At 43.3% G+C, this 18,862-nt stretch overlaps 1 protein-coding gene across 1 annotated transcript; it reads left to right on the top strand.

Annotated features, from left to right (window-relative positions):
- Positions 1 to 8,081: 8,081 nt before the first annotated feature.
- Positions 8,082 to 18,401, top strand: LOC306862869 (tripartite motif-containing protein 16-like). Its single transcript, XM_079405917.1, has 6 exons — positions 8,082 to 8,750; positions 9,956 to 10,051; positions 10,132 to 10,365; positions 16,792 to 16,951; positions 17,087 to 17,134; positions 17,358 to 18,401. The coding sequence occupies exons 1-6, from the start codon at positions 8,178 to 8,180 to the stop codon at positions 17,921 to 17,923; spliced, it is 1,677 nt and encodes a 558-aa protein (XP_079262043.1). The 5' UTR covers positions 8,082 to 8,177; the 3' UTR covers positions 17,924 to 18,401.
- Positions 18,402 to 18,862: the final 461 nt, after the last annotated feature.

The following is an 18,862-nucleotide window of genomic DNA, read 5'->3' as shown; positions in this document are numbered from 1 at the left end:
TGTGTTACTGTAAATATCTCAGAGTTTTGTTACCGATCTGTGCTAATCATCCGCTGTTTCCAGCACTTAATCAAGACACTCTTCTTTAATACATGAGGAGGACGTTTTATTTCATGTCATTGGTTTGCATTTGCTCTCGATTTGAGCTCTTTCATCCGCAACCATTGAAGTATTCGGTTTCTATTGCGACTCATTTGGCATTTGATAGAAATGGAGTGAAACATACGATATTTGTCTGTCTTTCAAATGTAGTGAAGTTAAAGTCATAAGTTTATAGAGAAAATAATACTCAAATAGAGATAAAGTGCAATACTCAAGTAAATGTAGTTCGTTACTGTCCAGCTCTGTCTGTGATTGCAGAAAATCTTGAATCTGTCTTGTGCCGCTTTATAACAGGAGTTAATAGTAAATCAATTTAAAAATGAACAAACACTTACATTCTGGTTTTATTCTGTCCATACTCTCTCGTCTAACAGGTCTCTGTCTGTTTTTCTCTCCACTGGTTTGTGTCTCATCTCTCTCCTTCATTTCTCTCTGTTCTGGTGGTTTTTGCTCGTCTGTGGATTCTGATGCTCCTGCTGTTCTTTCTCAAGTCTAGCTGCGTCACCACGCTTTGGGAACGCCCCTGATCTGAATCTGTCCAATGGAAGGGCGCGACGTCACAGGGGTGACGTCAGAAACCAGGGAGCATAAAAGCACGTGCGGCAAAGTTGGCGTCAGCTTTTTGTCATCTCTTTGTGTCTGTTCTATTCTGTTGTCTGCTCAAACACTTTCACAAGGAATACATAAAACTGCACTCGATAAGACACTACACTGATTTGCATTCACCAGTATCATGTCTAAGAGTGGCACTGAGCGCGAGAGCAAGTTATGCTTGTTCAAGCCGTGTGTGTCTCCCTGCAAACGCTTCATCTCGGCTGGAGACACACGAGCGTCATCTCGGCTGGAGACACACGAGCAGTGCGTGGTTTGTCTGGGAGCGTAGCACGGGCCGGTTGCGTTCAGTGAGGAGGCTGATTGCTGCATACGCTCCGCTCCCGAAAATCCTTGATTGTGGACGAGATTTTCACAAGTGATCCCCGCGGTTCGGGTCCCATCTGCAGTCGTGAGGCTCACAGTTCGATCTGGAGGAGGAAATGGAGACGGGCGAGTGCCTATCTCCGTCAGTTGTGTGTGTGTGTATTACACTGTATTGAACTATGGCCATGGTAGAATATTACACTTTTTTTTTTTTTTTTTTTTAACTCCTGGGTTGCCTTTGCTGTATGTTTTGGGTCATCACCCTGTTGTTCTGTGAATTGACACTCAACTTGTGCTGAGATTGAGAGTATATCTCTACACACTACAGCAGGGGTTTTCAACCTTTTAGGACATGCGCCCCCCCACGTTTGTCTAATTTTAATGTAAGGACAAAGTTTAATAATGTTTAAAGTTTATCAATCTTCAGGCTGATCAAAATGAACGTTTCTCCTGGAATTAGCTACTACTACTTTTACTGATTTCATTTTAGTTTCTTAATACTGTAGAATAATGCAGAGCTTTAATTCTGCTGATTTACAGTAGAGAGCAACATTTAACTGTCTGTCACTCAATCACATGATCATGAAGAATCAGAGAAACCTCCTCTGCTTTACTGTGACAGTGAATGTGTGAGAGTTTGACCAGGAAAACTGAACTGTAAATCAGTGTAAAGATGACCGGTCGTGTTGCTTTGAAATGATCAAATGTATTTGATTGATTTTTCTTGACAATCAGTTTTATTTTTCTGTGAGAGACATCAGGAGTTTGTTGATGTTTTCATCAGTTTGTCTGAAGCTGCAGGTAAATACAATATTTCTATGAAACTTTGATAAATGAATATTCAGTGACTCCACCAATCAAAGAACAGCTCAGTTTTCCAGTAAAATATGTCATATGAAGGCAGGAATGTCTGATTGTTTTCAGTGCAGGCCAACAGATGAAACCTCAGTGTCAGTGTTTGGTCAGTTTAAGCACGAGAAAAACCAGTCTCTGATCCTGGTGAAGGATTTATTTAAAATGTGACCTATGCTGTTTCTGGATCCACCAAGCCTGCACTCTGGGGTTACAAACATTGGTTTGACACCATTGTGACTCTGATTGAGAAAATTCATACATGGACACAATCTCACACACACTCTACATATTCTTTACCTCGGTACTCTGGGGATGAGTGTTCAGTAAGCATAAATACTGTTGAGGAGGTTTGTTCTAGTAGTCTAATTTACACACACTCACTCACTCACTCACTCACTCACTCACTCACTCACTCACTCTCACACACACACACACACACTCCTGCATCAGACAGTAAGTGGATTGGAGCTGTGGTCATTCGTAGAGCGTGCAACATTGTTTTCTATTGTTCTTTTAGATTGTTTCAATAAACCTGTTTTTGAAGCAAACTTTATGAGGTGGCTGCTGTTTTTTCTTCTTTTGTCTAACCGTATCACAGGGGTCAGAGGTCAATCCAGGCAATTCATCTAACTGCATAAAGGGGAATATGGAGTATGTTATTATTGTATTCATGTTTATTTGAGAAATGTTTGAGTTTCTTCACATACATAAATCTGGATTTGGTTTATTTCTGCGAGTTTTTCACATTCATGTTTATTTGTATAGTGCTTTTCACAATATTGTTTCAAAGCAGCTTCACAGAAAATTGTTTTCTACATTATAATTAATACTGATCTGTTATCAGAGCTGACTGTCGCTGTTCATAAGGCAGAATGTTCTTTCCTAAGATTATAGAGATGATGCAGTGTTTTGGTGCTCTAATGTTGATTGACAGGCTTTTCTATCACAGGTTTATAGTGAATAATTGTGTGCTTGTTGTAGCCTCACTTAAACCCATGAAAATAGAGCAACGTCTAATTTCACCCCAGATTCAAAAGAAAACAAGTAATTAGCATTAAAATGATGCATATTTTAATTGTGATTTTTTTTAATGATAATAGAAATGTATCTGATATGATGTGGAAGTTCATGTGATTTTCTCTCATCTGTTGATCTGCTGTAATATTAATAATCTCCAGTAGAGTACAGCATGACACACTGAACAGTCTGTCTCTTTCATTACTGCATCATTCATGAGTTTGCACAGTCAGAGCTCAGACGAGTGTTTTCAGAATATCTATGATCCAGTGTTTCAGCACATATGACATACAGTATATGATCCACACGACTGTCTCTAGATCTCATACAGGCCACAGCTTAAAGTCTGGCGTGAAGTGTTTGGTCGTGAAAACTCGACAGCTCCGCAATTAAAGTGTAAGGATGAAAACATGCATTGCTGTGCAAAATTATACAAGCATTTTTTTAAAGCACAGAAGTCTGTGTTTGATGCAGAGGGGGTCATGATGTGAAAATGTCAGTAAAGTGCAGCAGCAGAGCAATAAAACACAGCTATCAATGATGTGAGAAAGAATCCGTTCATAAGTCTGATTGTTTCAGATCGAGTCTGAAAAAGTGTCCAGGATCTGAACAGTCTGTAGTCTGGAGTGATGAAGATGATGATGATGATGATGATGAAGATGAAGATGTTCAGTCTGTTTCTGGACGTCACTGATGCTGCGTTCTTGGGAACATCTGGATGAAACTTGACAGGCCTGTCTGGATCATGTGAGACTAGAAATCACAAACATATATATTGATTATCCTCATTTTTTGGATTTACAGCTTTTTTTAAAATACATAAGTACCAAAAGTAAATTTTTTTTTTTTTTATGTCAATGCACTGTTTTATTATTGTTGAATGTAATACTCGCAATACCTTATTCCTCTGAGGCAGCTTACAATACATTACACTGAATACACCGACTAGCTTGTAGTATATTTGGAGTAAAGAGCTTTAAGAAAGTTAAATGAAAAAACTATTTTATGTAACACTCCTACAACCCTCACAAAAGCAGGATGATAGTGATCAACACATCTCTGGCAGTGTGTGCACACATCTATAGCCATTCATCCACATTTAACCTGAGTGTAGAGAGAAACTGCTGTAAATACAGACTGATGAGAAGAAAATCAAACCTGCTTTAAAACACAGCAACACAACTGTAGCTGTATAACTTTACAACAGAGACACTACTTTAACATAAAAAGCAAAACAGCAAGATTTATTTGACATCAAAACAATCATTCAGAAATGCTCTCTAATGTGACACATAACGGTTTGTGCTGCTGCTTCCAGTCCAAGACCTAAACTATTGTGTTTTGTTAGTTCTTCTGTGGATTTATAGCTAATATTCTCATTTACACACTTTTTCAAAATCAGACAATATTGTGTCTAATATATACCACAATATTAACTTCTTATTATAGAGTTGTTGTAAATAAACATCACATTTGCAACTAGTCAGTGTTAAAAAAAATCACTATATATAGCCTTAAGAGGGATTACTGATCAAAACAAGTCACGTTTTAGAGAATAGAAAAAATAAAAAAATAAAAAAAATTCACCCACTGACTTTCAAAGCTGCTAAAGTAATGATTCTGAACTCGAGGACCTTGATAGAAATGGAGTGAAACATACGATAAACTATTCTAGATTAAGCCTACTCCTGTCTTAATCGAAACCCTGTCCAGGAAACATCCCTAATGTGTTTATTATTTTTCATAAATACCACAGAAAATGTGGCAGATGATGTAATGCTGGTTTAGTCATTTAATGCTTTACCTTACCTATATTGACTAAGCTGTTTAATGTAAATGAAGTCACATGACCATTATATTATTTCACATCACAGCACCTTCAGTTTATTTCAGCCTTCTTCACATATATTATAGCACACATGTTGATTTGTATATGCAATGTTATATTTATAATGCAAGAAAAATAATCCATTGACATGACTTGTATTATTAACCAAATGTGTTTGACACAGGTTTGACTCTTGCATGTTTGAATATGAGTTGTGTGAACAAAGATTTCGTGTTAACCATGCACTGTGTGCTTGAACAGTTGGGCAATTTCATTATTGTGCTCTAGATGGCGCCATTCACTTATCCAACCATATTTTTGTTGGGGTTTGAGTGTATTTAGGGCCCATAGAGGACACATGGCCCCATGGTTTGATGCAAGATTACATTACATTGTGTGCAAAATCAGTTTGGATCAGCATATATTTACAAGAAGACACCGACATAACTCTTGAATGTGTTTTTGACAAAGTGACACAAAAGCAATTGCGCAATCTGTATAAATCAGACAGTTGGAACATTTATAATCCATGTTTTCATTTTTGAAGATCAGTCCATCAGTTCTCCAGGACAAATCATGGCATCTCTTCAGACCAAAGCTGTATAATAGACAGCCAGACTATAGTCCTGTGGTTTCTCTGGGTCTGGAGTAGTTTGAGTCCTTCAGGATTATTAGTTCCAGACAAATAATCCACCGCATTTCAGCTGCATCCTCAGTCTCTCCGGTTCCACATGTTTTCTCTGTTTATGAGCGATTTACAGGTTCATCTGGATCAGGAGATACTGCTTTATGGACGGTGATAATGACTAATGCAACACTTCAAACAGAAAAAATTAACATGCATTATTAAAGAAATACTTTTTTTTTAATTTCTTTTTTTAGGGAAGATTATCCCCAATTTTGACAGTCTTTCAGCAGTCTTACAAGTAACACCAACAGACTGATTACCATCACAGCCAGTGCAGGTGGAAACACACCTGACCAAAAGACTGCAGCGATACAGAATGCTTACGCTCAAGGGACTGGGCATGTCAGTGATGTGCATTCTGCAGTGCTTTCCTCAACCTGTCTTAATGTTGTCATTTCAGGTGACCACTCTGCTCATATGCATCAACTGGGGCTGCCTGCTCTGCAAAAACTTTAGCAGTAGACATCAGATGGAGATCATTTCCTTTTGGTCCCTTAGGTACCACTCAACGTTTTCCCCAAGGGACCAAGGGAGGGCTGCAAGGAGTGAATTTATGTCTTTATTAAATTAATTCTGAGGCCAAAACTCAGGAACTCTCCCAAAGAAGGATGCCATGCAATAAAGCCATAAAACTAATCTGGAGAAAAGATCTCCAAAGAGAACATACAACACCACCCTAACCAAACTTATCTTCTTTGATCATTTTCCTCTCTGCCTCTCCCTCTTTCCCCCCAAAAAGGTCACATTCAAAGTTCATTAAGAACATGTATATGCCACATATCATATATCTTGTGAACCTGTTGTTTCCCCCCTTCATGTTCAGTTTTAAAGGTCTCTGTGCGATTGATAAACTGGTCTCAATTTCACAGTAGTCACTTATATTATGAAAAATATTGAAAACTTAAAGTGAATTCTGTACTTCTGTATTGGGTGGTCTCCTTTAAAAATCTGATAAACATTGCTCTACAGGTGTGACCATTTGGTGCACGAGAGCAGCTCCTACAGAGGTTTCTCATCCCCTGTACACAGATGTAATCTATGGGGGGCCGAGAATAAATGTTTATAGCCCTTTTGTTCTGTCGGTATTTAAGGGAAAGCTGCAAATCAGTCATTGCGATTCTGTAGCCAGATCAGCCCGTAGTGTGGAGTGTATTTCAAATGCTCCATAATATGTATCTTCCTGAAGTCAGGTATACATTTTACTCCCAGATTCATTGAATTGGCTTCTTATTGTTTAATTATGTAATTTCCATGACACGTTTTTAATAAATTAATAATAAATTGTTATTTTGATTTATTCTGATCTCTTCTGAAATCATTTTTCAAGTAGATTAGTGTGTAGCCTGGTATTTCTGCAAATCTGTGTTCAGGACAGATCACACCGAAGCACCAGTGGATAAACCATGAGGAACATCATGAGGGGCTTCTGTTTTCTGACTGTCACTGGCTAACACACGGTATAGCTCTCGTGGTTATAGGGAAAAATACACTTTTTGTTATGAGTATGCAGGCGCAGCTCATTATAACCACTCTGCATCCTCTGAGTAAGTTCAGAACTGATGAGTTTGTGTCCGTGGGTTCACTATCGACCGAAGTGTTAATTCCTGTGCGATACCTGGTCCCTAATGAACAAAGAATTGAAAGTATGGGATTTCTAGAATAATCAAATATCTAGATTAATATACAATTGATGTCTGTGGTCAATGTTTAATTATAAATATTGTCTAAATTTAACGATCACTTGAAACTGGAGTCAGATCTAGCACGGAGCTAGACTAAAATTGAAATTAAATCCAGATAAATTCAGAGGCGCAAGTAAAAGACAGAACGTGCATTAAACTTTCGACCAGGCCGCTGGATTCTGCTTTTGGACTAGCGAGGGGATCCTTGCAAGTTATTTTGAGGAGACAGTAAATTTACACTGTTATACAAGCTGTACACTCACTACTTTACATTGTAGCAAAGTGTAATTTCTTCAGTGTCGTCACATGAAAATATATAATAAAATATTTACAAAAATGTGAGGGGTGTACTAACTTCTGTGAGATACTATATATATATATATACACACACACACACACACACAAAGCTTAATTAATTGCCACTTCATATAACAACTATATGAATGTATGTATTATACAATTACAATTAATATAATAGAAATATAATAGATAAGTAGCTGCAAAAGTCTTCAATTCTGTCTCTAAATTATTTGACTGTAAACTGCTTTAATTTGGAGCGAGAGATACGGGGGAGTGGCTTCATTGCATCAGATATATGTCACTTTGCTCACAGCCGATTGGTCTAGTTTGGGTTTGTGATCTCTAACCCAGAATAAAACCTGCTCCAGAGAAGAGCAGCCGTGTTGCATGAGTTACCATGGTGAAGAAACCTTAAAAACCAACCCATCTCCTTGAGCCTGAAAACAAGGAGTTTGCTCAAACTAAACGTGAACTTACCTGGGTAACAACTGAAACCGGCTTCGTGCTACAGGCCACAGGAGAGTCACTTTTGTTTAGTTTGATCACTAAATAAACTCACCTGAACCAAATAGTCAAGGTCTTTGTGTTTCATTACAGTCAGGTGTGTTGAACCTAAACTCAGCAGAAGCAGGATTGAGGAACCTGCTTTACGGACTCACAGACAAACCTGTTTTACACACGTCACTCAAACACAGAAGCAGGAAACAAATCACCTGAGTTCAGGGAAAGGGAAGCTGAAGTGTAGTTGAGCTGTTTTGTGTTTGTGTCTCTAGATTCTTACAGTAAAATGGCAGAAGCCAGATTTTCTCAGGATGAGTTCTTGTGTGCAGTGTGTCTGGATCTCCTGAAGGATCCAGTGGCCATTCCCTGTGGACACAGTTACTGTAAGAGCTGTATTACAGGCTGCTGGGATCAGGAGGATCAGAAGAGAGTCTACAGCTGCCCTCAGTGCAGACAGACCTTCAGTCCAAGACCTGCTTTAGCTAGAAACACCATGCTGGCTGAAGTGGTGGAGAAACTGAAGAAGACCAAACTCTCTGCTGACTGTGATGCTGGAGCTGGAGATGTTCAGTGTGACGTCTGTACTGGAAGAAAACACAAAGCCGTCAAGTCCTGTCTGGTGTGTCTGAACTCTTACTGTCAGAATCACCTCGAACAACATGAGAGTTGGTTTAAAGGAAAGAGACACAATCTGACTGAAGCCACTGGACGACTGCAGGAGATGATCTGCCAGAAACATGACAAGATCCTTGAAGTTTTCTGTCGCACTGACCAGAAGTGTATATGTATGCTGTGTACGATGGATGAACATAAAAACCACGACACTGTATCAGCTGCAGCACAGAGGACAGAGAAACAGGTATTTAACACTAGACTCTGATGAAATATTGCTGACACTCGTTTCATATGTGTTTATATCAGCACCATATTAACAGCTTACAGCCTTCACACTGCAGCAGAACTGAACAGCAACTGCAAGAAATGTAAAGGAATCTGTTTTCTATAGTTAGGTGGAATGCTAGTCCACTACTGAACTCCCATAAGAAGTGTGACAGGAGAAAGATGATTGTTCGTCAGTTTAATCTCTTCAGGATGGGTCATTTCACATCATCCAGCATTGTACAGTCATTAAATTAACAGAGGTAGTAATTGTGGTTTAATCTGGAATAAACAAATAAAATATCAGTATTCGTCTGTATACAGTAACATAAACATTTGCCTTAATACCACTTCTCTATCCATTACTATTAAGTACAACCCGACAAATGGCGCCAAACATATGAACGTAAATCACACGCGCATCACTCCTCCACATTCTGTATAAACTTAACTACAATATGAACCGGTGACCACAATCAGACATGCAGCAGTAACATCATCGCGATATGACCGGGAAAGGAAGATAAATTAACTTACATTCATGCACGCACATTTACCACTCAATGAAAATAGCGGCAGAGAATGAAACTGAAAGTAAATTGGAACCGCGCTGGCGGAACTGACGTCAGCGCTCTGTACACGCACGTCACCAATGAATAAGGAATTTAGTACAAGAAGAGTTTCACTGTTTGCTGAAAATGCACCGGAAACCTTTATCAACACAGTCTTTCATATAATAGGCTTTGATTAAGTAATGGAGTGAACTATTCACGTTTTTTTGACAAAATATATACTTCTGACTGTCAGTCAAAATACAAGTTAAATGCATTGACAAACGACATTAAGTAAATCTGACAGAATCTAGATGATTTCAGTCATTTATAGCTTCACTTAGTTCATCTATTTTCTGTTTAGAGCCGCAGAACACAGCAAAAACACTGTCAGTATAAAGCTTCATGTCAGTGTCAGTTTCACTTTTATAATACTTATATATGTGGTGTGAAACACTCCTTATGCGTCATGTGAATTCATGTATGATTGTGGTAAATGATCAGCCATGCTTTCTGGAGTTTGAACCTACAGCCATTAGTTATCAGCTCCACTTTCCCTGGATTCATCTGCTCACATGATGATTTGGAGCCAGTAGTTTTCTGTGAGATTCACTATCATGTGTTTGTCCTGCAGAAGCAGCTGAAGGAGACGCAGAAGACGTTCCAGCAGAGAATCCAGCAGAGAGAGAAAGATCTCCAGCAGCTGAGAGAGGCTGTGGTGTCTCATAAGGTGAGTCTGGAGAAGAAGAGAAGTTTGTCTCCGTCTCAGTTCAGACTCACTGAATCCTGAATCACTGTGTGTCCTAACAGCGCTCTGCACAGACAGCAGTGGAGGACAGTGAGAGGATCTTTACTGAGCTCATCCGCTCCATTGAGAGAAGCCGCTCTGAGCTGATACGGCTGATCAGAGATCAGGAAAAGCAAGCAGTGAGTGGAGCTGAAGGACGACTGGAGAGACTGAAGCAGGAGATCAATGATCTGAGGAGGAGAGACGCTGAGCTGGAGCAGCTTTCACACACACAGGATCACATCCAGTTCCTGCAGGTAACACAGATCTAGAAGAACAGCATCATAGTGGACTTGAGCAGATCCTGCTGTGACACCAGACTCACAGAGAAACATTTCATGATGGTTGTGGCGAGGGGGGCGTGGTTTAGCGAAGTCTGCAGCGGGAGAGAGAGAAAGGGGACGAGCGGTGCGTAAGTAGGTCAAGTGCAAACGACAAACACCTGTGTCTCGTTTCAGTAATTGGCGTGGAGGGACCGGATAAAAGCCACCAGGAAACGGGGAGCTGGAGAGAAAGACTGGGAGCTCGGGACTCGAGGAGACTGTGGCTGGAGCCGAGAGGACATTGATTTATTGTTGGAATTACGAAGTGATTGGAAGTGCCAGGAGCGCTTCACGCTTATGTTTTATTTTGTTGGTGCAGGAGCACATTTAAATAAAAACACGAGTCCCAGTTTACGCCGACCCTGTCTTCTTCCTTTCCCACCCCCCGTAACCCGCGTTACACTGGTGCCGAAACCCGGGATTAGGAAGAAGAACGCCGCCGCCGCCATGCAGTCCCCGCCAGGATCGCCATTTGCGGAGGTAATCCAGTCCCTCGCGGGACTTCATCAGGAACACCATCAGGCCCTGCTGGGTATGAGGGATGATCAGGAACGGAGTTTCCGAGCCCTCCTCCAAGCCCAGCAGGAAGACCGCGAGTTGTTCCGGAGCTGGATTGACCGGGAGGTTCGGGCTGCGCGGCCCCCATCTGCCCCAGCCCCGCCCCCTCACGTACCTCTCCACAAAATGGGTCCCCAGGACGACACGGAGGCTTTCCTGGACCTGTTCGAGAGATCGGCCGAGGCGTGTGGGTGGCCTCTGGAGGACTGGCCAGTGCGGCTTATCCCCCTGCTGTCTGGAGAAGCGCAGGTGGCCGCACAACAACTGCCAGTCCTGAACCTCCTGGTCTACGAAGACCTTAAGCACGCCATCCTCCAGCGGGTCGGCCGGAGCCCCGAGCAGCACCGCCAGCGCTTCAGATCACTGGACCTCGGGGAGAGTGGCCGACCCTTCGTGATGGCGCAACAGCTCCGGGACGCCTGCCGCAGATGGCTGATGGCCGATGACAGCAGCGTCGAGGAAGTCGTCGACAAGGTGGTGCTGGAGCAGTTCGTGGCGCGGCTGCCAAAGAAGACTGCTCAGTGGGTCCAGTGCCACCGCCCGGCGTCGCTGAAACAGGCCATCCAACTGGCGGAAGACCAGATGGTGGCGTGCCCTGGGGTCGGCGAACCCTTGCCGTCGGTCTCTCTCTGTCTCCCTTCCCCTGTGTTTTCTCCCTCTAAACCTGTCCCCCTTCCCAGGTCCAGGGGGAATCTCCCTCCACGAGCCCCACCCCGCGAGAGGGGTGGCCTGGGGACGGAGCCGGTGGCGGCCCCGAGGGCCCCGCCCAAGGGGGCGGGGCCGACTGGCATCAGCGCGTCCACAGCTCCCGTTCCTCCGTTCCCCCCCCGTCAATTCCTTGACCCGCTTCCTGCCACTGGAGCGGCGGGGAGGCCTGGGCCGGTCGGTTGGCGTTGCGGGGACCCAGGGCATTTTATTAATCGGTGTCCAGTGATGGAAGTAGGGACACTGATCCGGGTCCCGGACGCCCCACAGGCTGCCCCCGATCAAGCTGGCCTGTACCAAATACCTGTGAGTATGAGGGGGGGTACGTATCCGGCTTTGGTGGATTCAGGATGTAACCAAACCTCAATACATCAAAGCCTGATTCAGCCTGGGGCATTGGATAAGAGCCGCGTGGTTAGGGTACGGTGCGTGCACGGGGATGTGGTAACCTACCCCTTAGTGTCGGTGTCTATCCAATTTCAGGGACAAAAGCATAGAGTGGAGGTGGCCGTTAGCCCGCACCTCAGACATCCGCTGATTTTGGGAACCAATTGGCCAGGGTTTTGGGCATTAGTGGGGCACTTATGTGCGGATGTCTCTTGGAGAACGGAAGAGCGGGGAAGGGGGGCGGTCGCGCAGGTAGGAGAGGCTGAACCGGGACCAATGGGAACTGAGACAGAGGAACGGAGTGCTGCTGTGAGGAAAAACCTCACAGGGTGCGATGATTTTCCCCTGGAACAGTCCCAGGATGAAACGCTCAAAAATGCCTTTGATCAGGTCCGTTCCATCGACGGGCAGCCTCTCCAACCGGCTCGACCGCTCTCTTATCCTTATTTTGCGATTTTAAAAGACAGGTTGTATCGAGTGACCCAAGACACTCAGTCAGAACAGGATACAACGCAGTTGTTAGTACCAAAAAGCCGTCGGGAAATGCTTTTCCAGGCGGCTCATTGTAATCCGATGGCAGGACATTTGGGACAAACGGCAACACTTAATCGTCTAATGACCCGGTTTTTTTGGCCGGGCATTCACGAGAACGTGCGCAGGTGGTGTGCGTCGTGTCGTGAATGTCAACTGGTAAATCCACCGGCCACCCCAAAAGCACCATTGTGCCCGCTTCCTCTTATGGAGGTCCCCTTCGAACGAATTGGGATGGACCTCATCGGGCCATTAGAACGATCTGCACGTGGGCATCGCTTTGCATTAGTCTTAGTAGATTATGCAACACGGTACCCAGAGGCAGTGGCGCTCCGCAGCATTTCCGCGAAAAGTGTGGCGGACGCCCTGTTTCATCTAATCTCCCGGGTGGGAATCCCGAAAGAGATTCTCACTGATCAAGGCACGGCGTTTATGTCACGGACTCTCCGCGAACTTTACGAATTGTTGGGCATTAAATCGGTCCGCACCAGCGTCTACCACCCACAAACGGATGGTCTGGTCGAACGATTTAATCGCACCTTGAAAACCATGATTCGAAAGTTCGTACACGAAGACGCCAAAAATTGGGACAAATGGCTGGAACCCCTTTTATTTGCCGTGCGAGAGGTCCCCCAAGCCTCCACGGGGTTTTCCCCTTTCGAGCTTCTCTACGGACGTCAGCCCCGTGGGGTGCTTGACGTTCTGAGGGAAACTTGGGAGGACGGACCGTCGAGCAGTAAGAACGAAATTCAGCATGTCCTGGACCTGAGAACAAAACTCCACACTTTGGGGCGGCTCTCTATGGAGAATTTGTTGCAGGCGCAGGGCAAGCAAAGCCGGTTATATAACAGGGGAACCAGATTACGCGAATTTGCACCGGGAGAGAAAGTACTGGTATTGCTCCCAACTTCTAGTTCCAAATTACTCGCCAAGTGGCAAGGACCCTTTGAGGTCACACGGCGAGTTGGGGATCTCAATTATGAAGTGGTGCGAACAGACAGGAGTGGGGCACGTCAAGTTTACCACCTCAATCTCCTTAAAAAATGGAGTGAGGCGGAGTCAGTGATGTTGGCCAGGGTGGTGAGTGGAGAGGAAGATCTCGGGCCGGAAGTGAACACGAAAAACCCATCTCTCGCTTTGGCCCCGGCAGGAGATCACCTCTCGCCCTCCCAGCTCACTGACGTGGCCAAATTACACGCGGAATTTGCGGATGTGTTCTCGCCCCTGCCTGGTCGCACAGACCTCATTCAGCACCACATTGAGACCGAGCCGGGTGTGGTGGTGCGCAGCCGGCCGTATCGTTTACCTGAACACAAAAAAAAGGTAGTTCAGACTGAATTAGAGGCGATGCTGGATATGGGAGTAATAGAGGAATCCAACAGTGACTGGGCGAGCCCGATAGTTTTAGTGCCTAAAGCGGACGGCTCGGTCCGGTTCTGCGTGGATTATCGCAAGGTGAATGCTGTGTCGAAATTCGACGCCTATCCAATGCCACGGGTCGACGAATTGCTTGATCGGCTAGGTGCTGCTCGATTTTATTCGACACTGGATTTAACGAAAGGATATTGGCAGATCCCCTTAACACCTATATCCAAAGAAAAGACAGCTTTCACAACGCCGTTTGGATTACACCAATTTGTTACGCTTCCTTTCGGCTTGTTCGGGGCTCCGGCTACCTTTCAGCGACTCATGGACCGAATACTCCGACCGCACGCTGCGTATGCCGCTGCTTACTTGGATGATATTATCATCTATAGTAATGACTGGCAGCGTCATATGCAGCATCTACGGGCGGTTCTGAGATCGTTGAGAGGAGCCGGACTCACGGCCAATCCAAAAAAGTGTGCGGTTGGGCGTGTGGAAGTCCGGTATCTGGGTTTCCACTTGGGTCACGGGCAGGTGCGTCCCCAAATTGATAAGACCGCAGCAGTTGCAACCTGTCCGAGGCCCAAGACCAAAAAGGAGGTGAGGCAGTTCCTGGGGCTGGCGGGATATTATAGAAGGTTTGTACCTAAGTATTCGGACCTCACCAGCCCGCTGACTGACCTCACTAAAAAGGAAGCCCCAGATCCGGTCCAGTGGACGGAGCAGTGCCAGCAGGCTTTCACCCGGATAAAGGCTGCTCTGTGTGGCGGGCCGCTCCTGCACTCTCCTGACTTTTCTCTTCCCTTTTTATTGCAGACCGACGCGTCGGGCAGGGGGCTTGGAGCGGTCCTGTCCCAGGAGATAGAGGGTGAGGAACGGCCGGTGCTGTACATCAGTCGTAAGCTCTCGAAGAGAGAGACTATGTACAGCACCATAGAAAAGGAATGTTTGGCGATAAGGTGGGCAGTCCTCACTCTCCGATATTATCTCCTGGGGCGGGAATTCACTCTCTGTTCAGACCACGCGCCCCTGCAGTGGCTCCACCGCATGAAGGATACCAACGCGCGGATCACCCGGTGGTATCTAGCATTACAACCCTTTAAATTCAAGGTGGTCCACAGGCCGGGGGCGCGGATGGCAGTAGCGGACTTCCTCTCCAGGAATGGGGGGGGGGGGGGCTGCGGGCCGGAGGGCTCCCCGGCCTGAGTCGGGCGGTGGGGGTATGTGGCGAGGGGGGCGTGGTTTAGCGAAGTCTGCAGCGGGAGAGAGAGAAAGGGGACGAGCGGTGCGTAAGTAGGTCAAGTGCAAACGACAAACACCTGTGTCTCGTTTCAGTAATTGGCGTGGAGGGACCGGATAAAAGCCACCAGGAAACGGGGAGCTGGAGAGAAAGACTGGGAGCTCGGGACTCGAGGAGACTGTGGCTGGAGCCGAGAGGACATTGATTTATTGTTGGAATTACGAAGTGATTGGAAGTGCCAGGAGCGCTTCACGCTTATGTTTTATTTTGTTGGTGCAGGAGCACATTTAAATAAAAACACGAGTCCCAGTTTACGCCGACCCTGTCTTCTTCCTTTCCCACCCCCCGTAACCCGCGTTACAATGGTGTTATTATATAATCATCAGTCAGACTCTCATCTGATCATCTTCTTCTGAAAGAGACGCCGCTTACAAGTGACTTTCAGCTCTGGAAATCTCTTAGGTATCATTTCTCTGAGCTTTCTTCTGGAAGATATATTTAGCTGTCAAACACCTCTAGCGCCATCAACACTTCAAAACTTCACCAACATTTCAGCTTTTTACCTAATTTTTCCTTATGATTTATTACATCATGGTGAAATCATTGTAATATAGTGTATTCGTATAGTAACGTTCATCACAATTGGATCAGGTGATCCTCAAACTTGATAAAATTTGTTTTTATTTGTCTGTATCATTTTGATGAAATTGATCATGAAGACCCAAAACATGAAGTCAGGCTGTATATTAATCAGTCTCATCATGTCATTAGTGTCAGTGACAGTAAGCCTGTAAATACGTTTGTGCATAAATGGTCTCACCATCATAGAAATACTCATAATTCACTATGTAATCTATTTAACAATTATATTGTCTATTGTAACATTAAATGTTTTCCTCAATTTAATAACATTAGTATTATTAGTAATAGCATTCACTAGAAATATTTTAAAATTACATATCCTGTAAAATAATGTACTTATTTAAATCTAACCTAGGCTACTGGTGAAATCAGGTATATATTTCTATTTATATTCAGTATTCCATAGAGTAGCCTAGTTTAATAATAATCTTCATTAAAGCTGTAGTCTAGAAACATTCATTAAAAATATACAAGATGTTCGATGGCTTGCGCAGCCATGTCTCTCTCTCTCGTTTCACAAACAGGTTGAAAAGACAATAGACGTGTTCCTTGTGAAGTTTCACTGTCCCTAACTGCTCTAAAGTTATAAATAATGATCAATCTAATCATAGCCTTTCAGCTGTTTTTCCTGAACAAATCTACTCAACATACAATGAGACTCCATTGATGAGCTTGAGCTGTTAGATGGACATTTATGTTCTTAGCAGATGTATTACCATCCAAACTATTTCCTAGAAAGTTCACATAAAGTGTAAGTGGCAAATATCTGTAGCTCTAATGTGATTTAATTAATATGAGAAGAATGAAGCTGATGCTGTGAAAGTGCTGGATTGATGTGAGTTACTAAAGATCAGTCGAGTAAGTTCTGATGTTGGAGCAGGTTATTGGGTGAAGTGTGGAGCTGATGAGTTGTGATTTGTGTGTTTCTGTAGAGTTTCCAGTCTCTATCAGCTCCTCCTGAATCTAGAGATGTAAATGACAATCTCTTAATTTCTCTCGTCTCTTCTGATGATCTGAGAGAATCTGTCCATCAGCTGAGAGAAAAACTGGAGGATTTCTGCAAAGAGGAGCTCAAGAAGATCTCAGACAGAGGTAAAGTCCTGGAGATTCATCTGCTCTCAGAAACCAGTCCATCATCATCTCATATCATGGAGAACATCAGAAATGTGTTAGGAATGGATGCAGGATAATGAGAATCAAACTGTTCATGTCTGTTGATTTCCACAGTCACCTTCACCAACATTGTTCCCAGGACCAGGAATGACTTCCTACGATGTAAGTCAGTAAGAAAACAAGCAGAAAACTCACTGAGTGTGTTCATGTTCTTCTGTAGAAGGTGAAAGAAGAGTTTTATAATTGATGTAAATGATGATTAGCACAGGATATCTGGTCTTCTGTATTGAGACACTGATGATATACTGAACATGAAGAATTCAGTTACATGAAAAGATCAAACAGATTCATAATTCCTGATTCTGATGTATTTTATCTCCATCAGATTCCCATCAGCTCACTCTGGATCTGAACACAGTGAATAAACGCCTCCGTCTGTCTAAGAGAAACAGAGTGGTTACTGTCACTGGCAGAGATCAGCCGTATCCTGATCATCCAGACAGATTTCAGTATTATTCTCAGGTGTTGTGTAGAGAGAGTGTGAGTGGACGCTGTTACTGGGAGCTGGAGTGGAGTGGAGGTCATGTGTGTATATCAGTATCATATAAGAGCATCAGCAGGAAGGGAGGTGATGAGTGCGGGTTTGGATTGAATGATCAGTCCTGGAGTTTGCACTGCTATCCCTCCAGATACTCATTCAGACACAATAACATAAAGACTGATCTCCTTGTGAAGCCCATCATCAGGAGAATAGGAGTGTATGATGATGATGATGATGATGATGATGATATCAGGAGAATAGGAGTGTTTGTGGATCACAGAGCAGGAACTCTGTCCTTCTACATCGTCTCTGACACAATGAGCCTCATCCACACAGTCCAGACCACATTCACTCAGACCCTCTGTCCTGGGTTTTGGGTTGGTTCTGGATCATCAGTGAAACTGTGTTGATGAATCAGAATAGACTGATGACAGATTCTACCCATAATGCTTTGAGCAGCAGGATAAATCAGTAACAGTGAAATGTTATTGAGTCTCTTCTTTTCTCTTCGTTACATTAATTCTGCAGCTGAACTTCTGTCCATGAAATAACATAAATCAGAATAAATGTGTATTAAATCCTCATATAGACAGTAAGTCCTGCTGAGTGTGTTTCTCTGCTTTTCTCTGTTTGTGTTGATTGAAATCAGTCATTTAGTTTTTCATGTAGTGTCACATCAGTTATTTAAATGTTGTTATCTAAATTCAGCTTGTTAATAATTTAAAACATGTAAATCACATGAAATGTCACTTTTAACTCTTATAGCTTATATTATTCATCATACAATTCCATGTACAGTAATTCAAGGAAAATAGTCTTGAAGTTTTTGTACATCATTTGTCACCCCACATTTTTAAAATGCTTAATGTAAGAATTTTTTATGGCATTAAAAAAAATAACTAATAATTGTGTGTATGTGTGTGTGGTTCAGGTATACATTGTGTTATGGGGACAAACTGTTCCCAAAAGGATGGCAATATCCAAAATATCCTTGTGGAGACATTTTTTGGTCCCCATGATGAAACAAGCTTATAAATCATACAGAATGATCTTTTTTGAAAATGTACAATAGCATAAAGTTTTGTGTGAGGGCTAGCTTTAGGTGCAGGGTTAGAGTAAGCGATAGAAAATACAGTTAGTACAGTATAAAAATCATTATGCAAAATCATTATATAAACATAATGTAATTTCCATTACATTCCTCTGAAGAAAGGTCTCCTTTACAGTCAATTTCTTCGAATCAACAGGATTTGCACAAACACTGATGACCTTGAGGTGGAATGTGATAAGATGAACAAGCAGTTTCTTCCTAGAGGATATCCTGATAAATGGCTTAAGCAAGCAATTTT

This window comes from Barbus barbus (assembly GCF_936440315.1).
Source record: "Barbus barbus genome assembly, chromosome: 43".
NCBI classification, from domain to species: domain Eukaryota; kingdom Metazoa; phylum Chordata; class Actinopteri; order Cypriniformes; family Cyprinidae; genus Barbus; species Barbus barbus.
This window is presented reverse-complemented; position numbering and strand designations above follow the sequence as displayed.